General features: G+C 47.7%; 1 protein-coding gene across 1 annotated transcript in view; it reads right to left on the reverse strand.

Annotated features, from left to right (window-relative positions):
- Positions 1-1,604: 1,604 nt before the first annotated feature.
- plpp4 (phospholipid phosphatase 4) overlaps positions 1,605-22,162 on the reverse strand; it is a 380,012-nt gene continuing 359,454 nt past the window's right edge. The window contains exon 7 of the mRNA XM_038773401.1: positions 1,605-2,409. Coding sequence (XP_038629329.1) covers positions 2,210-2,409 — 200 coding nt within the window. The 3' untranslated portion in view covers positions 1,605-2,209. The remainder of the gene's footprint in view (positions 2,410-22,162) is intronic.

Raw genomic sequence — 22,162 nt, forward strand, 5'->3', positions numbered from 1 at the left:
CACAAAGTGTTTCATTGAACATGCCCATCAGCCTGGAGGCTTCCCCATTGACGTCCTGATCTGAGTCCGGCCCATCAGAACTGTGTGTAGCCTTGCCGTCTGGTGCCGGCATCTAATCTATCCTTATTGCCTGCCCTGGCTGGAGGCCACTCATGCTCAATGTATCACTCTATGTGGATCCTGCCTCTAGCCTAACCTCTAAGATACATGCAGTGTGAGTGAACTTGTGGCTGCCAGTGTGAGACCTAAGTGACAATGCTGAGTCTTGATCATCATTGTCATCTCCATATTCCACCCTGCCTGCCCAGACTGTACTTTTTGGGTATCTGAAAGGAGAAAGACACAAGGTTGTGGTGAGGCTGGAAGGGAGAGTAAAGAGTTGCATGCTTACACTGCCTGTAGCTTGTAAATCAGAAGAGAGTGTGGGACATAAAGGAGGTGAGTTATAAAAAGGAGAATTAGGTTTTGAGAGAATATCTTCTTGGTGTTTTCAGTTCCCTCCTGCTGGACACAGCCTCACCAAGGTCATCCTAATAATAGCCAACAACATTCCCTCTCGGGGGGCAGGTCGTGCAGGTGCTCTGCTTCCCCTCCAATTAACTCCTGTGGCCTTTGACCCTGTCCTGCAAGTTAGAGGGAAGTATGTCAGTGAGTGACATGCAATCTAGTTCATGTGGCTGGCATGGTTGAATAGCTGACAGCCAGTGCCAACTATGAATTGTGGAAATGAGGTTTGCAGAAGGGCTAAGTATATGAGAGTGCGGTGAAGCTATGGATGTTAGGCATGAAGTCTGTTTGCTGGACTAATTGTTGAGTGATGGGCAGTGTGGTGCATTGAGCTGTGTTTGAGGCTAGTGGTGCAGTTGGTAGAATATGACATTTGAAAATGCATTCACTGATCGTAACCACTTGCTTGAGGTCATTGACCTTCTTGCAACACTGTCTCCAGGTTTTGGGGCTTGGCTCCTGGCATTGACTTCTTGCAACGATTTATTTCCACTGCCTTTTGAGTGTGTATCTGGAGGGCCATGTTCTCTTCTGCAGATGCAGGATCTGCTTTCTAGATCCTTAACCCAAGACCTTCAGTGCAAAGTCTGAAAATCCATTGTGCCATTCCTCACTCTTTCACAGATTAGATTCTCTTCAACCATGGCTCCAAGAATCTGTTCCAGGTACAGTACAACCCCCCCCCCCCCCCAACCTCACAGCCCTTTAAGAGGTTAGCAGCTAGCTTTAATATCTGTCTCCTTCTGATATGTCCAACTCATATAGTGCTGGTTGGACACGTATTTTTCAAATTGAATAGGCAGTGTTGGTGTGCTGGCTGTATTACAATCAAAATGATGTGGGTCAATTGTTTATCACAATACCTTTTGGGGACTATCAAATTTAGCTCCATTATCTTGTCTAGAAGTCGAAAATTGATCTCAGAACTGAAATCGAAATAATTAAAAAGTAGTCCACAATATTTCACAAAGGTAAAAATACAGGGCAGTTAGATGATATATAAAGTCGCAAAATATTAAACCATATTTTCGAATTAAAGGCTGACTATTATTATAGCTTGATAAAATAACTGATGAAAAAATCGGCAAAACACAGTATTGAACAATTTCAAGTTTAATGAATAATATCACATAAAATCAGCCCTAAAAAATGAAATTTCAATACATTTATTCAGATTAGTCCTTGTATCTCACTTCCTGCCATTTGTAATTACATTCCCAATGCAACCTTCTATAATCATTTCACAATATTAATTTCACTGCATCCATCAAAGATTTTAATTACATTTTAATCAAGACTTTATACATGATCTCTTCATACTGTCCACATTGTAATTATATTTAATTAAAGCATTTTCTTCCCAATATTGTGCAAAATCCATTCTGCTACTTCAATCTTACACTGTAATTACTTTCCATTCAAAGCCATTTTTCTGATTTGCTATGCATTTAATGCTCTTTGCCATTGTTTAATATCTGATAACCTTTTGAAAATGAATTTCTTATCTCAGATGACATACATGCGTGTCACTTTTGTAACAACCGATTTTACTTTCAAAGTTTGCTTTCGAATGAAGATGTGAAGGACAAAAGTACATGATAGTGACATAGGATGGATTATTTTAAAATTTGTTTCTTTAAATAGATTTTGTTTTGATTTATGCGGAATGTTAGAAGGAATAATTGTCCTTGTCCATGTGCAGTCATACAGGGCCTTCATTTAATCCCTGTAAAGCCAGGCTGGTAGCTTTGTCTGGAGTAGAGACTTCGTCCTGTTCAGCTGACACCTGAACCATGAGACAAACATGTGGTTTGTGGCATTCTGTATGATTCAGTGATGGGTAGTGCTGCCTGTAGGCAAGGTAGGCAAAAATAATGCCAATAAAGGCGCCAACCAATGCATCTGCAATGCAAAAATAAACACAATCCTGAGTGAGAGTGGGAACTTACCACAGACAGAGACAGATAAACATCTGCAAGTCCATCAGATCTGTCCTCTTCAGAATTGGGATTTTGTTTTCAAACCCCAGGCTAATTTGAAGGGAACATCTGCAGATGACCAAAAAAAATCAGTCCTCGGAGGCCATGGGATTCATCACCAACACAGCACCTACCTTTTGTAAGCTTTTCCAGCTAGGAGGTTGTCCAACTCGCTTTCAAATGATGGTTATGAAACTGCATTGGTAGGCAACCTGTTTCAAAGACCAGTGACCCACTGTGTAAAAAGGCACGCTATGGTTATGTAACTTGTATACATGCTCCCTCGTTCTCCCCAACTTGGCTAATTCAAATAATTAATGTGTTCACTTAGAACATAGAACAGTACAGCACAGAACAGGCCCTTCGGCCCTCGATGTTGTGCCGAGCAATGATCACACTACTCAAACCCACGTATCCACCCTATACCCGTAACCCAACAAACCCCCCCTTAACCTTACTTTTAGGACACTACGGGCAATTTAGCATGGCCAATCCACCTAACCCACACATCTTTGGACTGTGGGAGGAAACCGGAGCACCCGGAGGAAACCCACGCACACACGGGGAGGACGTGCAGACTCCGCACAGACAGTGACCCAGCCGAGAACTGAACCTGGGACCCTGGAGCTGTGAAGCAGTTATGCTAACCACCATGCTACCGTGCTGCCCCTTATATAAACAGTCCAGATACTTCATCATTTTCAGTAAGTTCAGGTAGGTTTCTCCAAATCTACGTTTTTTCGGAGTTTAGGAATTCAGCTCACTGAGCCTACACTGACAGCTAAATCGTTTAAACAATGTATTCATTGAGTGCCACACCTCCAAACGCTTTCCCAGGCTTCTTTCTGGCTTAGAATGTGACCAGACAGGGCACAGTATTCTAGATGGGGCCTTACCTGAATGTTCACTGACTTTTAATGAAATATACATTTGTTGATAAGTGGTTAAAATGACAAAATATATGGTGGAATGTTCTCATTTTCCTTTCATTGGGCAGTAAAAGCAGCGCGTAGCCCGCCAGCTGTACTGCCCGCTTTCCCTGCCGGAATTTTGAAAACTTTGAGAAAAAGGACGCCTGATGCAAAAAATAATATAAGGAATGACCCGACAGACATGGAACCCGCAACCCCCACCTGCCAGAACCCCCACCTCACCCTCCACGGACATGGAACCACCCTCCCCCCACGGACATAGTAAACCCTCCCCCCAACAAGCCAAACCTTCCCAACAGAAGCCCACGCCCTGGCACTGCCCAGGCAAGACCCTCTCTCCCCCCCCCCCCCCCCCCCTCAGGGCTAAACGTATTTGTACACCCCCGGCAATTTCTTTTTGTCTGTTCCCCATTTTTAAAAGCACGTAATTCCTGCCAATATGACAGGGAACATTCTTATGTGGGGGGATGTCATAGAATTTACAGTGCAGAAGGAGGCCATTCACCCCATTGAGTCGGCACTGGTCCCTGGAAAGAGCACCCTACCCAAGCCCACACCACCATCCTATCCCCGAAACCCAGTAACCGCACCCAACCTTTTTGGACACAAGGGCAATTTAGCATGGCCAATCCACCTAACCTACACATCTTTGGACTGTGGGAGGAAACCGGCACCCGGAGGAAACCCACGCAGACACGGGGCGAACGTGCAGACTCTGCACAGACAGTGACCCAAGCCGGGAATCGAACCAGGGACTCTGGAGCTGTGAAGCACGGGGTGGCCCACAAATGGTGCTTTTTAAAATCCACTGACCTTGCACATCTTTGGGTTATGGGAGTGAGACCCACGCGGACAGGGGGAGAATGTGCAAACTCCACACGGGCAGTGACTCGGGGCCGAGATCGAACCCAGGTCCTCGGTGCCATGAGCAGCAGTGCTAACCCCTGCTCCACCATGTCACCCCCCCCCCCCCCCCGCCCATAAATGCTACTTAAATGTATTCAAATAGTATTCTCATTTTTGCATGGCAGGAACCCAGCTACATCACTGACGGGGACAAATGAGCAGGGAATCCTACTGGTGTAAATGCCTCTTTGGGACTCTCCTTGTTTCTCTGCCCCGCTGCTGTTTCCACCCGCCGAAAACAGGGACGGAAAATCCTTCCCCCTTAAGGTATAAAACATTTTGCTTCAATCGAGATAATGGTTTTTGAAAGGCTAGTCACTCCAGAAGAAATTGCTGTAGTTACGAAAGCTGTACTATATTTTGTCATTCACTGAATAACTTATCGGCGCATCGGTGCTAAATAAAATTTGGCCTGAATAATTTACAACGTTTTTTCATGGAAAAGGGTTGAAGCATGAGGCAGGAGTTGAGCACATTAACGGATACCCTATTACAGCATAAAACTGACTTTTTAATAAACGTGTTCTTTCATGCGATGTGGGTGTCGCTGCCAAGGCCAGCATTTGTTGCCCAGCCCTAGTTGAACTTGCACTGAGCAATCGCCTAGGCCATTTCAGAGGGCAGTTTAGAGCTGGAGTCACATGTAGGTCAGACCAGCGAAGGATGGCAGATTCTTTCCATAAAGGAACATTAGTGACAATTGATGAGTAGCTTTAAACTCCAGATTTTATTCAGTGAATTTAAATTCCACCAGCTGCCGTGATGGAATTTGAATCCAAGTCTCGGGCCTACGGCATTCGGCTAGGCCCTGGATTTCTAGTCCAGGGACATTACCACAACACCACTATCTCCCCTTTGCTAGTAATAATGGTTCAAACACTTTGATATTTATTTGAAGTAACTATTCTTGCTTCCTGTTTGACAGTTTAAAATATTGGATTAGTTTTAATTGATTTCTGTATCATGAAAATTTTCAGTTGAATAAATGAATGCTGTTTAGTTGATCAGAAGCTTAAATTTAATTAAATGTACATATTATTATGATTGCGTTAAATACACCAGTGTGCAATTTCTAGATAGAAAATGGGGCAATGTTCTCTGCTGCACTTTATACTTAGGCCATATGTGTCAACATAACATGACAGAATATTTCTCATGTCCATTAGGAAATGATCAGTAGAAAGCTAATATGAACCAACAGCGGCAGTTTAAAACCCTGCGCTCTCATCTATTATGCTTGTAAAATGAATTTTTCATTGCTGATGTCTACATTCTGCTACCAAATAATGTCCTAATTATTTCTAGCTTTCAGCCAGGATTCTCCTAATGTATTCTTCTGTTGATTCCATTCATTTTAATTGTAGATTTTATTACAGAAGCACATGGAAATACTGACAATTACTTTGACAAGCGACGTGCATTCTCACACTTGTGTGAAATCAGGATGCTGTTCGACCTCGATCTAAATCGCATGCAAGTTTTTAAAAAGACTAAGCCGTTTCCAGGACACGTACTGTGTATCCATTGCTGCTGGGGCTGGCAGCATTTCAATGTTGTGTAAAGCTATCAGGAGTAGTGGAGGAACAGTGGGGCTGGATTGAGGGCCAGAGATCGACAAAGGTGTCGTGGACAGACAAAGGATGATAACTGGTGGTGACAATGGTTGTAATACCTGGGGATTTGTTTGGGTGAAAGACGCTTATGGATGCTGTTATATCCTTCCAAGGCAACTGAGATGTGCACTAAATCTCTGCATCAGTAAGCACAATCTTTTGAGCCAGACAGATAAAGTTCTGTCTCAAAGATACCTTTGTACTATATAAGACATTCATTGCGGTGCATTCCTGTTTGAATGTACATCAAATGACTGGATGAACAATGGCTGTGCTCTAATCGGATGGGTTTTTTTGTTATTGATTTGAATATTCCTGTTGGTTAAAAGCCTTTCAACCACGGCTCCTTGGACTAACTGTTAAGTACTGACAGCTATAAAATAAATATACTTATCAACATTTTTTTAACATGGTAACCTGGTAACTCTAATGGTAGAGTGCTCCAGTTAGATTTAGCTAAACTCTATTCCCTAAAGAGGTTAATTTCAATGCACCTGGTTGGGCTTCTTAAAGTGATCACTTCACAACAGCAGAAAGCTGCACTCTCCTGCTCCTTATCCCTCATTAACTATATGAGCTTGTTACTCCCACATTTCCAGTTGATCTGCAGTGAATGGCTGGGTGAGAATCAAAAGAGACCAATGATCTAAAAATTGGGATAAATGAAAATACACATTTGTTTTAAAAAAAAACGCAGTTCTGTGCACTCAGGATCTGTAAATATGTAGTAAAAGAGCTGATACTTGAAAAACATTTGGGGAAGAATGGAGATCGGTGCTCTTATGTAAAGAAAAAAAGGTTGAAATTTGGTTCCTTAGCTTCTGTGTTTTTGGTGCTATGATCCCTATCTCTTCTCTAAAATGGCATATGCAGCACATGTACACACTTCTGATGTGAGCCAGATTGAGTGCTACATTTGGTGAGGGTATGCACACGCACGCAGGAAGCATCCACTGCACGCAGGGTGCAGAGTTGGCAGACCTTGATGCCCAGCAAAATGTAACACTCTTGATGCCAGCATCACTATTTTGGAGCTCAATGCTCCAGCTAACATCCTCTCTTAACCTTACACAGCTGAACATGCCCCCGGCAGAATGGAGGGCACCCCTCCCTCTGTGCTCTTTAAAGCAATCAACTGTTTTGAGGTTACTTGCTCATTGATTTTGAATGGCTCTTGGTGTGATTGTAGAAGCGTTTGATGGTTTTGAGTATGGTTAAAGTTACAGAGCTCTGCTTGGAGTGAGTGCCAAGGCTTGTGGTGAAGGACTTTGACAAAGATTCTGCGCAAACCACTTGCTTCCAGATATAGGCTGGTGCATTAGTTGGCATTGGAATACAATACAATATAACCAAGAGAATGAGGAGAGGTCAAACAGAGAAGGACAAGCTGCTGGAAGGGAGGGGAAGAGGAGGAGGGGTGGAATAGCTCTCAGCAGGAGGCCATGGCCTTAATTTTACATTCAGGGTGCAAAATTGGTGCGGCTGGAAACGGATCTAAAACCCGCTCCTGTCCAAGCATGCATTGTTAATGTGATATTACACTGAGCGACCAATTAAGGCCTTCCCAGCATGAAACGTGTCTGCTGGTTGCAGCACCACAGTGTGCTGGGAACCCAATGGGGACCCGGCGGGGGGTGGGGGAGGGGGAGGGGGGGGTTAAAAAACAGAGGAGGCAGCTCCCTGAAGGTTGACAGGAGTTGTGGGGGGAGGTTGAGGAAGCTGTCTGCAAACATTTAAATCATTTTCCTGTTGTCCGGCAATGAGATCGGCATTTGGTGGTCATAGAAGGCAGGTGATACATTCTCATTCTGCGCTCCGTTTCTCCAATAAGTGCCTGGGAGTCCTGGCGGAGGAAGTCAGTGCCAGGTCATTGCCAAGAATGCCAGGCCATTGGTCACTGCTGAGATCAGTTGGCAGGATGGGGTGTGCCGAACAACAGGCTTCAGTGCCGCATAAGCTTCAATGATCTTCTGTGGATGGCGAGGTTAGGTTTAGAGAATGACAGAGCACTAAAGAGGCTTTCTATTGTTCCATGTCAGGAGACAGTAAGTCATAACATGGCAGAGCACCACAGAACCGTTGGGGGAGGGGGGTGCAAATTTTGTTGTGCTAACAAAGCATGAAAGTGGTTTGCACCGGAGCTGCAAGGATACTGGTTGTCTTGCTCCCCCGGTCGAGCTGAGGTGGGCTTCTCAGACTATGTGCAAAGATGTGCCTCACAGCGCCAGGAACTCGGGTTAGTTACTGTCTTTGGGTGACTGTGAAGTTTGCACATTCCCCCATTTGTTTGCATGGGTTTCCTCCAGGTGCTCCGGAATCCTCCCACAGTCCAAAGATGTGCAGGCCCTGCTAAATTTCTCCTTAATGTCCAAAGGTTAGGTGAGGTTATGGCGATGGGCTGGGTAGAGTGATCTTTCAGAGAGTTGGTGCAGACTAGATGGGCTGTATGGCCTCCTTCCGCACTGTAGGAATTCTATGATTCTATCACTGGAGATGGCTTGGGGAGATCATGTTCTGAAATCGCGCTGGTACAAATCCCGTTTTTGGCCTCGCGTGATATTTTGCAGCCATTATGGGATTTGCACCGGTGGTTAACGGGACAACTAAATGTCCAGTGTGTCAGACATCTCCATTTGACTAAGATTACCGTTTCTCAAATCTGTCACCTACTACAGTCACAACCACAATCTCAGAGCAGGGTTAGAATGACATTGCCAGTGGCTGTGAATGGCAATATGGCCACAAACATTTAAGCAGCTGCCTCTTTCTAACAGGAGCAGGCAATATTTGCAAAATCATATAACACCTACAGTGCAGAAGGTGGCCATTAGAAATTGAGTCTGCGCTGACCCACTGAAAGAGCACCCCAACCAGGCTCCCGCCTATCCCGCATAACCCCACACATCCCTGGACACTAAGGGGCACCTTTATCATGGCCAATCCACCTAACCACATCTTTGGACTGTGGGAGGAAACCGGAGCACCCGGAGGAAACCAACTCAGACAGGGGAGAAAGTGCAGACTCCACACAGACAAATCGCCCAAGGCAGGAATTGAAACCAGGTCCCTGGCGCTGTGAGGCAGCAGTGCTAACCACTGTGCCACCCTGCTGCCCAGTTTGCCATCTAGTGTTGCTTAAGGAAAGCCACTTAAACTCTAAGTTCCAAGGGATTCTCTCTTGTCGGATAGAAGCGGCCAGAGTAGTTTTCTGATGATTCCTTATGCTATAGAGTGCTATTCACTGCAAGCACATCGCTTTGCAGGTAGCTCGTGTCAACTCTGAGATCTACTACAGCCGACGAGTGTTCTGCTCCCTCAACACCTAGCTGCGGTGGGACCATATAAAATGTAACATCCAGTTCAGTATCCAGAATCCTGACCTCCTGTGGATCGATCCTGCACCTCCAGTGCTGTATCCGAAAATCTTGGAGCTCCTCTACTATTTTCCAACATTATTGAGTGTTCCTCATGTCAAAGTCACTTTGAGAGCAACATCCAGCACCTGTCAGAATGCACCTCCCCCTTTTAAATCAGCACAGGCAATCTTTAACAAGTTAGTCTCCGCAATTTTGAGCCTTCACTCAAGCATGCAGCCACTCTTTAACATGCAGGGCAGTGGCTGCACGCTATAATACTTTCAATTGACAGACAAGAAAAAGCTTGCGATGGAGTCATTGGGCATGGGGGTGTTCCCACACTGAGTTCCATGTGCCTGCTTTCGAGGCCAGTCCCAACTTCACAGCCATTTTACCAAAATTATCATTTTCTTTTCTACTAAATATTTCAAAAAAAGTGCTCCACTAATAAATGCCTTTTAATAGATGCTGCTTATTTTTAGTTAACCAGTTTCTCAGTTGAACACCTCTGAAGTGTGGCTGCGCATCTTTTACCTCACCCCAAGTCGCACCACAGGCACAGAAGAAATTGAAATGCAGGCAAAATCTTTCTCCAATTTCCCTGCAATCAATTCTTAATCAGAAAAAAAAAAATGGAATGACCTTTTTCAAAATGACAGTCTATTTTCTGAAAATTGTAGCCCACAGGATGTGGATTTGTTGTATTTTTAACAGCAGGGGGAAAATCTTTTCGAAGGGTAATGTAAAATACAAAAGTTAGCAGTTTAAACCTGCCAGATTTCAGAAATGAAACAGTCTCTTTTCTGTGTGAAACCATGCATCAAATGGTGAATGTGAATGCAATTTGGGGAAACTGTTGTATAAATGAATCTATTTAAAATCAGCATCACTTGGATATTTAGAAAAATAGTAGCGTCATCCATTTTTAAGTAAATCTGCATTTGACATCTGTGAGATGCAGTCTTGGTATAATGGGTTGTATTGATCTGAATAATATCCAAAGAAGATTAATAGACCCTGAATTCTTCTACAAACATCAATGTGACTCTTTCGTGTAGATCGGTTCCATTTTTAATTAAAGGTCTTCACCTACTCCCTTAATCTTTCATCATGCTGGGTAAACTGTCTACCAGCTCAGCTGTGAACAGGCATCAGGGTGAACTAAGACCTCAAAAGTGTATTTCAGTAACTGGAAAAATGTAAATTTTTAATAATGTTGAGATTTTATAATTAGAGCCGATTGATTTGCATGGACGTAATGGATTTTATACAAAAAGGTAATGCTCACTCTTTAAGCATTTTAAAAATATTTTTTAGAGTACCCAATTCATTTTTTCCAATTAAGGAGCAATTTAGCGTGGCCAATCCACCTACCCTGCACCTCTTTGGGTTGTGGGGACGAAACCCACGCAAACACGTGCGAATGTGCAAACTCCACATGGACAGTGACCCGGAGCCGGGATCAAACCTGGGACCTCGGCGCCGTGAGGCAGCAATGCTAACCCACTGCGCCACCGTGCTGCCCTCTTTTTTTTTTTAAATAATTTTTATTGAAAGAATTTTTTTACATGAAGATATTTACCCCAACTAACTATGAAATATTACAAAATATTCCCTCTTAACAAATATCCCCCTCCGCCCGAACTCGCGCGCGCGTTGTCCCTCCCCCCTCCCCCAAAAACAAACAAATCAACAATCAACATCAAACATGAACTGCGAGCAAATTTTCCCGCATTTCAACCGTAAATAACCCACCACAACCGTTGTTGCCACCCCCCCCCCCCCCCCCCCCCCCCGGGTTGCTGCTGCTGCGACCTCTGTACCCTATCTCTGAGCCAAAAAGTCGAGGAAAGGCTGCCACCGCCTGAAGAACCCTTGTACCGACCCTCTCAGGGCGAATTTGACCCTTTCCAACTGAATAAAGCTTGCCATGTCATTAATCCAATTTTCCACGCTTGGAGGTCTCGCGTCCTTCCACTGTATTAGTATCCTTCTTCGAGCAACTAGGGATGCAAAGGCCAGTACTCCGGCCTCTCTCGCCTCCTGTACCCCCGGCTCCACCCCAACCCCAAAGATCGCAAGTCCCCATCCTGGTTTGACCCTGGATCCCACCACCCTCGACACCGTCCTTGCCACCCCCTTCCAGAACTCCTCCAGTGCCGGACCTGCCCAAAACATATGGACATGGTTCGCTGGACTTCCCGAACACCTGACACATCTGTCCTCACCCCCAAAGAACCGACTCATCCTTGTCCCCGTCATATGGGCTCTATGTAGCACCTTAAATTGAATGAGGCTAAGCCTCGCACACGAGGAGGAAGAATTAACCCTCTCCAGGGCATCAGCCCATGTCCCATCCTCTATCTGTTCTCCCAGCTCCCCCTCCCACTTGGCTTTCAGCTCCTCTACTGATGCCTCCTCCGCCTCCTGCATTACTTTGTAGATGTCCGATATCCTCCCCCCTCCGACCCAGACCCCCGAGAGCACCCTATCACTCGCCCCCCTACTGGGGAGCAAGGGAAACCCTTCCACCTGGCGTCTAGCAAATGTCTTCACCTGCAAATGTCTAAACATGTTTCCCGGGGGGAGCCCGAATTTCTCCTCCAGCTCTCTCAGGCTCGCAAACCTCCCATCTACAAACAGATCCTTCAGCTGCCTGATGCCCACCCTGTGCCAGCTCTGAAATCCCCCGTCCATGTTCCCCGGGATGAATCTATGGTTCCCTCTTAACGGTGCCTCCATCAGACCTCCCACTTCCCCCCTGTGTCGCCTCCACTGCCCCCAGATCTTGAGGGTGGCCGCCACCACCGGGCTCGTGGTGTACCTCGTGGGAGGGAGCGGCCATGGCGCCGTTACTAGGGCCCCCAGGCTTATGTTGCCACAGGACGCCCTCTCCATTCGTTTCCAAGCTGCCCCCTCCCCTTCCATCATCCACTTGCGTACCATCGATACATTTGCCGCCCAGTAATACCCCGAAAGATTGGGTAATGCCAGCTCTCCACTATCCCTACTCCGCTCCAAGAAGACCCTCCTCACCCTTGGGGTGCCATGCGCCCACACGTAGCTCATAATGCTACTCGTCACCTTCTTGAAAAAGGCCCTAGGGAGGAAGATGGGCAAGCACTGAAATAAAAACAAAAACCTCGGGAGGACCGTCATTTTAACGGACTGCACTCTGCCCGCCAGCGACATCGGCACCATGTCCCACCTTTTAAATTCCTCCTCCATCTGTTCCACCAGCCTGGAGAAGTTCAGCTTGTGGAGAGTCCCCCAGTTCCTTGCCACCTGCACCCCTAAATATCTAAAACTCTTTCCTGCTCTCTTAAACGGGAGTCTCCCGATTCCCTCTTCCTGGTCCCCTGGGTGTATCACAAATACCTCCCTCTTGCCCAAGTTTAGCTTGTACCCCGAAAAGTCCCCAAATTCTGCTAGCAGTTCCATCACCTCCGGCATTCCCCCTTCTGGGTCTGCTACGTATAGCAGCAGGTCGTCCGCGTACAGCGATACCCGGTGCTCCTCCCCGCCCCTTGTCAACCCTCTCCACCCCCCTGAGCCCCTCAGTGCCATCGCCAACGGTTCAATTGCCAGTGCGAAGAGCAGGGGGGACAAGGGGCACCCCTGTCTGGTCCCCCGGTGGAGCCCAAAATACTCCGATCTCCTACCATTCATCACTACACTTGCCGTCGGGGCCGAATAAAGCAGCTTCACCCATTTAATAAATCCCTCCCCAAATCCAAACCGTTCCAGCGTCTCCCACAGGTACTTCCACTCCACCCTATCAAATGCTTTCTCCGCGTCCAATGCCACCACTATCTCCGCCTCACCCTCCACTGCCGGCATCATGATGACGTTTAGCAGTCTCCGCACGTTCGTATTAAGCTGCCGCCCTTTCACAAAACCCGTCTGGTCCTCGTGTATCACCCCTGGCACACAATCCTCTATCCTGGTAGCCAGGATCTTTGCCAGCAACTTGGCGTCCACATTCAGGAGCGAGATAGGCCTATATGACCCACACTGCACGGGGTCCTTGTCCCGCTTCAAGATCAGAGAGATCAGTGCCTGCGACATTGTCGGGGGCAGAGCCCCCCCCCTCCCATGCCTCGTTGAAGGCTCGTACCAGCACAGGGCCCACCAAATCCGCATATTTTTTGTAAAATTCCACCGGGAACCCGTCTGGCCCCGGCGCCTTCCCCATCTGCATATGCCCAATCCCCTTGACTAGCTCCTCTAACCCTATCGGCGCCCCCAGCCCCTCTACCAGCTCCTCTTGGACCTTGGGGAACCTCAATTTGTTCAAAAAGCCCTCCATCCCCCCTCCCCTCGTCGGCGGCACTGACCTATACAGCTCCTTATAGAAGTCTCTGAAGACCCCATTTACTTCTGGCCCCTTCTGCACTACGTTCCCACCCCTCTCCCTCACTCCCCCAATTTCTCTAGCCGCATCCCGCTTGCGGAGCTGATGCGCCAACATCCTACTCGCCTTCTCCCCATATTCATAAATCGCGCCCTGCGCCCTTCTCCACTGTGTCTCTGCCTTTCTGGTGGTCAACAGGTCGAACTTAGCCTGCAAACTGCGCCGTTCCCCCAACAGCCCCTCCTCTGGTGCCTCCGCATATCTCCTATCCACGTCCAAAAGCTCCCCCACCAGCCTCTCCCTCTCCTGTCTCTCCCTCCTTTCCCTATGTGCCCGTATGGAAATCAGCTCCCCCCGGATCACCGCCTTCAGGGCCTCCCAGACCATCCCCACCTGCACCTCCCCCGTGTCATTAATGTCCAGATATCTTTCAATGCTCTTCCGGACCCTCTTACACACCTCCTCATCCGCCAGCAACCCCACATCCAGGCGCCACAGCGGACGCTGGTCACGCGCCTCCCCCATTTCCAAATCTACCCAGTGCGGCGCATGGTCTGAGACCGCTATGGCCGAGTACTCCACTTCCCGTACTTTCGGGATCAGTCCCCTGCTCAATACAAAGAAGTCAATTCTAGAATAGACTCTGTGGACATGGGAGAAAAAGGAATACTCCCTCGCCCTCGGCCTCCCAAACCTCCAGGGATCTACCCCTCCCATCTGCTCCATAAACCCCTTTAACACTTCTGCCGCTGCCGGCCTCCTACTCGTCCTTGAACTCGATCTGTCCAGCACGGGGTCCAGCACTGTGTTGAAGTCCCCCCCCCCATGATCAGGCCCCCTGCCTCCAGGTCCGGAATGAGGCCCAGTAGGCGCCTCATGAAGCCAGCGTCGTCCCAATTCGGGGCATACACATTAACCATCACCACTTTCTCCCCCTGTAGCCTACCCTTCACCATGACATATCTACCCTCTTTATCCGCCACCACCTCCGCCGCCACGAACGACACCCTCTTCCCTACCAGGATCGCCACCCCCCCGGTTCTTTGCGTCCAGTCCTGAGTGGAACACCTGTCCCACCCACCCCCTTCTCAGGCGGACCTGGTCCGCCACCTTCAAATGGGTCTCTTGTAGCATTGCTACATCCGCCTTCAGTCCCTTCAAATGCGAGATTACTCTCGTTCTCTTGACCGGCCCATTCAGCCCCCTCACATTCCAAGTGATCAGCCGGGTCGAAGGGCCGCCCGCCCCTCTCCCCCGCCGACTAGCCATATCCTGTCACCTGCTCGCCCCGAGTCAGCCCTCCCCTTCTGACCCGCTCCCCATGGCGATGGCGCCCTCCCCCCACCCCTCCGGTCCTCAACTTCTCCTCCCTGGCCTTTTCAGCAGCAACCCGGTAGCCCCCCCCTTCCCCCCTCCCCCTCCCCCCCCAGGCTAGGACCCCTCCTAGCCGCGATGCACCCTCCATAGTACTTCCGTAAGTCAGCTGGTTTACACTGACCTGGCTGCCCCTGCCACAATCCGACTCCTCCCGGCATGTGGGACATCCCCCCCCTTACCACCCCTCCCTGACCCCGCTCCAGCGCGGGAAAGGGAGCCATTGCTGACCACGCCCCTTCCTCCCACCCTCCTCCCTCCTCTGCCCCGCGCGCGGGAAACCAGAGGAAAGCCCGCGCTTTCGCCCTGCCACTCCCCACCCCTCCATCTTCAGTTCCACCCCCGTCCCCGATCCCACACCGATAAAAAGAACCCCCACAAAAAACACATACCCCCGGTACTCCCCCCCCCCCCCCCCCACCCCCCCCCCACCCCCCCCCCCCCCCCCCCCCCCCCCCCAACATAACATTATAAATAACAGAAAAAAGAAGAAAAAACCTGGTAAAGAGAAAAAAAGGGGTCCAAAAATACCGCCAAGTAAAAATCCAACCAAAAGAAAGCCACGTGTCCAGCTTAAAGTACCAGAGCGGCAACGACCGCCAAGTATCCCCTGGTTCTAGTTCGAGTCCAGCTTTTCTTTCTGGACAAAGGCCCACGCCTCCTCCGGGGACTCGAAATAGTGGTGCCGGTCCTTATAGGTCACCCACAAGCGCGCTGGCTGCAGCATCCCGAATCTGATTCTCTTGGCATGCAGCACCGCCTTCGTCCGGTTGAACCGGGCCCGCCGCTTTGCCACCTCCGCACTCCAGTCCTGGTAGATCCTCACCGTCGAGTTCTCCCATTTGCTGCTCCTCTCTCTCTTGGCACACCTCAGCACCCTCTCCCGGTCACTGAGTCGCTGGAACCGAACCAGCACCGCCCTCGGGGGTTCATTTGCTCTTGGCTTCCTGGCCATTACTCTGTAGGCCTCCTCCAGTTCCAGGGGCGAAGGGACGGTCCCTGCCCCCATCAGTGAGCCCAGCATTTCTGCCACGTACCTCGGGAGGTCCGACCCCTCCAGCCCTTCTGCCAGGCCCAGGATCCTCAGGTTTTTCCGCCTCATGCGGGTATCCATCGCCTCCAGTTGGTTTTGCCATTTCAGGTGGAGTGCCTCGTGCACCTCCACCTTTCCCACGAGGACCGTGGCCTCTTCCTCCCTCACAGCCATCTCCTGCTGCAGCTCCCGAATTGACGCCTCTTGGGTCGCCTGGGCTCCCATCAGCCTGGTGGTCGTCGCGTTCATCGACTCCAGCAGCTCCACTTTCAGCTCCGTGAAGAAGCGCAGGAGAACGGCCTGCTGCTCTTCCGCCCATTTCCTCCAGTCCTCGGGTGCGCCGCCGCCCGCCATTTTGGATTTCTTCCCCCGCTTTTTTCGGGGAGCTGCTGCCGCTTTTTTTTCTGCCCCACTTCGGGTGACGACCATAAATTTTACAGGGTTCTCCTCTGGGAACCTTCCCCCACCAGGAATCGTCGTATCAGCGCCGTTAGGGGCCCTCCAATCGGCCCGAAAACACCTTCCTCGCAGGAGCAGCCAAACGTGCGACTTAGCTGGTCATAGCCGCAACCGGAATTCCCCGTGCTGCCCTCTTTAAGCATTTTGAATGAATATTCTCATAACTCACATTCCTAAGGCATCATTTTTCTTTTAATTTTTGTCCCAATTTTATCACCTCTTTATGCATCCAGTTTAACGATTGAATCGTTCAGCTTCACTTTTTTAGTTTTTGTGTGTGCAATTAAGCGTCCAGGAATCGTGGCTGGAGCTGGCAAATGTGTAATATTTCCAATTGAACCAGATGAACTGACCAGTCATCTTACAGTTGCTCGGAGAATGTTGCCAGAACAGAAAGAGCTAGTGCTTTGTTACATAATGATAGTCAATGCACTTCAAGAAGCAATTTCATTTCATCAAGCGCTTGGAGGCAATTTGCTTTAAAAGGCATGAGAGGCTGGAATTTATTGTAAAAAAAATAATTATAAGGCTAACAGGTATCTATGCACAAACTAGACATCTGTTTTGATCTTGGTTTCGGCCAAAGCTCGGCACAACATCGAGGGCCGAAGGGCCTGTTCTGTGCTGTACTGTTCTATGTTCTATCTATCTACGTTAGACAAAAGTAGACATTTGTTTAAATGTGAAAATGTAGAAGTTGTCTGTGAAATACCACTCCTCCACAATCAGCTTGAAAATGGCATTTCCCACCCTGGCTCTCCATTCAGGTTTGCTGGCCAGCAAGAATTTCCGACACTTGCATCACAGATACAGAGCCTCTCAGTTCCAGGGCAGTTAGGGATGAGCAATAAATGCTCATCTTCCATAAATGGGCAAGTTCAGGCCACTGTGAATTCTGGATCAATATAATTACAAGCATTACAATTGTCACTAATGCTACCAATTGAAGACCGTCTTAATTATCCAACTTGCCACAATGCCATGAAAGTAGAAATCTGAAGAAAATAATGATCAAGACAATAATTTGGAGTGTCTTGTTCATAGTGGAAACGTGGAGGAGGAGGAAACATTGTTCGTGAATATCATTACGAAAAGACAACAAGGTGAACTGGCCACAATCAAAGGGAGATTATTGAAGGAAGATTAGAGGGGTTTAAACCAAGAGGGAGAAAGAGAATGATGATGTTAGAACAGTTGAAATTGAAAATGGGAGGTTCGTATGAACAACTGAAGAAAAATGCAAGACCGCATGGTTTCTTATTTATTCACGATGTGGGCATCGCTGACTAGGCCAGTGTTTGTTGCCCATCCCTAATTGCACTTCAGAAGGTGGTGATGAGCTGCCTTCTTGAACTGCTGCAAGCCATGTGGTATACCCACAGTGCTGTTGGGCAGGGAAGTTCATGATTTGGGCCTGTAACGTTGAAGGAACGGCGAGAGATTTCCAAGCTTTATGTTTTATTTATTGTTTCATGGGATGTGGGTGCCAATGGCAGGAGCAGCATTTGTTACCAATCCTAATTGCTCTTACTTTGGGTGCTCGGCCATTTCAGAGGGCAGTTACGAGTCAACCACACTGCTTTTGGTCCGGAGTCACATGTAGGCCAGAGCTGGCAGGGATGGCAGATTTCCTTCCCTAAAGGACATCAATGTATCAGATGGGTTTTTATGATAGTCGGCAAGTTCCATTGTTATGATATAGGTCCTTCTTGACAATTCCCTTATTTCCTCTTTATTTGTCAGGAGGAGGATGAGATGGATCGTTCACTCAGCATTACTGGCTGAAGACAGTGCAAATGCTTCAGCCTTTCCCTTTGTACTGATGAGCTGGACTCCCCCATCAGTGAGGAAAGAGATATTGATGGAAGTTCCTTCTCCTGTTAGTTGTTTAATTGTTCACCATCATTCACGAATGGATGTGGCAGAGTTTAGATCTGATCCACTGGTTATGGGATTGCTTTGCTCTGCTATCGCATGCTGCTTTTGCTATTTGGCATGCAAGCAGTCCAACCCTTGAATGGAAAAAAAACATGCATTCATACCATGCTTTCACAATCTCAGGAGATCCCAAAGCACTTTACCACCAATGAAGTACTTTGGAAGTGGGGTCACTGGGATACTGAGGGAAATGCAGCAGTCAATTTGCGCATAACAATCCCTCATAAACAGTGATATGATAACAGCCAGATAATCTATTTTAGTGATGATGATTGAGAGCTAAATATTGGCAAGTGTACCAGGAATAATCCCTCTGCTCTCCATCAACATAGTCCAATGGGATTTATGTCCTCCTCAAGGAGCAGATGGTTGTTGGTTTAGTGTTCAAAATGCCGCACCTCCAACATTGCAGCACTTCTCAGTATTGCGTTGGAGTGTCAGTCTAGATCGTTGTGCTCAAGTCTCTGGAGTGTGTCCTGAACCCTAACCTTTTCACACCAAGAGGTGAAATGTGCTATCTACTGAACCACAGCAATACTCCCTGTGATAGCTCAAAGAGTTGGTCAATGGTCAAAATATTGGTCAAGGACCAAGAGTTGGTAGGCCTGATAGAACATAGAACAGTACAGCACAGAACAGGCCGTTCAGCCCTAGATGTTGTGCCAAGTTTTGTCCGAAACAAGGTCAAGCTATCCCACTCCCTGTCATTGTGGTGTGCTCCATGTGCCTATCCAATAACCGCTTGAAAGTTCCTAAAGTGTCCGACTCTACTATCACAGCAGGCAGTCCATTCCACACCCTAACCACTCTCTGAGTAAAGAACCTACCTCGGACATCCTTCCTATATCTCCCACCCTGAACCTTATAGTTATGCCCCCTTGTAACAGCTACATCCACTCGAGGAAATAGTCTCTGAACGTCCACTCTATCTATCCCCCTCATCATCTTATAAACCTCTATTAAGTCGCCTCTCATCCTCCTCCGCTCCAAAGAGAAAAGCCCTAGCTCCCTCAATCTTTCCTCATAAGACCTACCCTCCAAACCAGGCAGCATCCTGGTAAATCTCCTTTGCATCCTTTCCAATGCTTCCACATCCTTCCTATAGTGAGCTGACCAGAACTGCACACAATATTCCAAGTGTAGTCTCACCAGGGTCATGTACAGTTGCAGCATAGCCCCACGGTTCTTAAACTCAAGCCCCCTGTTAATAAACGCTAACACACTATAGGCCTTCTTCACGGCTCTATCCACTTGAGTGGCAACCTTCAGAGATCTGTGGACATGAACCCCAAGATCTCTCTGTTCCTCCACACTCCTCAGAACCCTGCCATTGACCCTGTAATCCGCATTCAAATTTTTCCTACCAAAATGAATCACCTTGCACTTATCAGGGTTAAACTCCATCTGCCATTTTTCAGCCCAGCTCTGCATCCTGTCAATGTCTCTTTGCAGCCTACAACAGCCCTCCACCTCATCCACTACTCCACCAATCTTGGTGTCATCAGCAAATTTACTGACCCACCCTTCAGCCCCCTCCTCCAAGTGATTCATAAAAATCACAAATAGCAGAGGACCCAGCACTGATCCCTGTGGTGCACCGCTGGTAACTGGTCTCCAGTCTGAAAATTTTCCATCCACCACCACCCTCTGTCTTCTATGTGATAGCCAGTTACTTATCCAATTGGCCAAATTTCCCTCTATCCCACACCTCCTTACTTTTTTCATGAGCCGACCATGGGAAACCTTATCGAACGCCTTACTAAAATCCATGTATACGACATCAACTGCTCTACCTTCATCGACACATTTAGTTACCTCCTCAAAGAATTCAATCAAATTAGGGGCTTTTCACAGTAACTTCATTGAAGTCTACTCATGACAATAAGCGATTTTCATTTCAAATTCGTGAGGCAAGATTTACCCTTCACAAATCCGTGTTGACTATCCCGGATTAAGCTGCATCTTTCCAAATGATCATAAATCCTATCCTTCAGGACCTTTTCCATTAACTTACCGACCACCGAAGTAAGACTAACCGGTCTATAATTACCAGGGTCATTTCTAGTCTCTTTCTTGAACAGAGGAACAACATTCACCACTCTCCAGTCCTCTGGCACTATCCTCGTGGACAGTGAGGACCCAAAGATCAAAGCCGAAGGCTCTGCAATCTCATCCCTTGCCTCCCAAAGAATCCTAGGATATATCCCATCTGGCCCAGGACACTTGTCGACCCTAAGGTTTTTCAAAATTGCTAATACATCCTCCCTCAGAACATCTACCTCCTCCAGCCTACCCGCCTGTATCACTCTCATTCTCAAAAACATGGCCCCGCTCCTTGGTGAACACTGAAGAAAAGTATTAATTCAACACCTCTCCTATCTCTTCTTACTCCATGCACAAGTTCCCACTACTGTCCTTGACCGGCCCTAACCTCACCCTGGTCATTCTTTTATTTCTCACATTAGAGTAAAAAGCCGTGGGGTTTTCCTTGATCCGACCCACCAAGGACTTCTCATGCCCGCTCCTAGCTCTCCTCAGACCTTTATTTCACTCATTCCTTGCTACCTTGTAACCCTCAAGCGACCCAACTGAACCTTGTTTTCTCATCCTTACATACGCTTCCTTTTCCCTCTTGACAAGACATTCAACCTCTTTTGTGAACGATGGTTCCCTCACACGGCTATTTCCTCCCTGCCTGACGGGGACATACCTATCAAGGGCACGCAGTATTTCTTCCTTGAACAAGCTCCACTTTTCTTTTGTGCCTTTCCCTGACAGTTTCTGTTCCCATCTTATGCTCCCTAATTCTTGCCTAATCGCATCATAATTACCCCTGCCCCAATTATAAACCTTGCCCTGCCGTATAGCCCTATCCCTCTCCATTGCAATAGTGAAAGACACCGAATTGTGGTCGCTATCTCCAAAGTGCTCTCCCACAAACAAATCTAACACTTAGCCCGGTTCATTACCCAGTACCAAATCCAATGTGGCCCCACCTCTTGTCGGCCGATCCACATATTGTGTCAGGAAACCCTCCTGCACACACTGTACAAAAACTGCCCCACCCGAAGACCTCTTTGGTGTCCTTCACACTTTTGGTGATAACGTTTGCAATTTAACAGAAAATATTCAGATATCTCACTAATTATTTTTAAATGCATAAACTGTACTTCAGAATGGTTTCATGCTTGAATTTCGAATTCTGTATAATAAGCACAAAACAGTGAAGTGCACGGACTTGCCCACAAAACTCACTGACAAATCAAATAAAAAGATTTTGCAGCCATATCTGCATTCTGCCATTGCTGGTTCTCAACAGTTTGCTGTCCCACTGACATTCATTTATAAAATCTGGCAATTGTACCTGTACGCTTGATTAACTCTCTGACAGACTGGTTTCCTCGGAATATGTAGATTTGTTTTCTGTGTTGTGATGGAGGACAGCAACTCTGTTTCTCACCACGTCCTTCGGATCTGTGTGCACAGCTAAGGTGAAACATGAATGCCACCTCCAGCCTTTGCATAAAAGATCAGGTTAAGCAACCTAAACCTGGTTTAAAAATTTGTGCACCTGGATTGTGAGCAGCCATGACTGGAAATCTCAGAACAAGGGTATAGTGTGCGATCTACCTGCCGTGTTGTGCTCGGTGCATCAATGAGCGAGCCGGTTAGATAGCGGGAACCACGCCAACCGACGATTGGTTTCCAATC

The sequence above is a fragment of the Scyliorhinus canicula genome, chromosome 16 (assembly GCF_902713615.1).
Source record: "Scyliorhinus canicula chromosome 16, sScyCan1.1, whole genome shotgun sequence".
In the NCBI taxonomy this organism is placed as follows: Eukaryota; Metazoa; Chordata; class Chondrichthyes; order Carcharhiniformes; family Scyliorhinidae; genus Scyliorhinus; species Scyliorhinus canicula.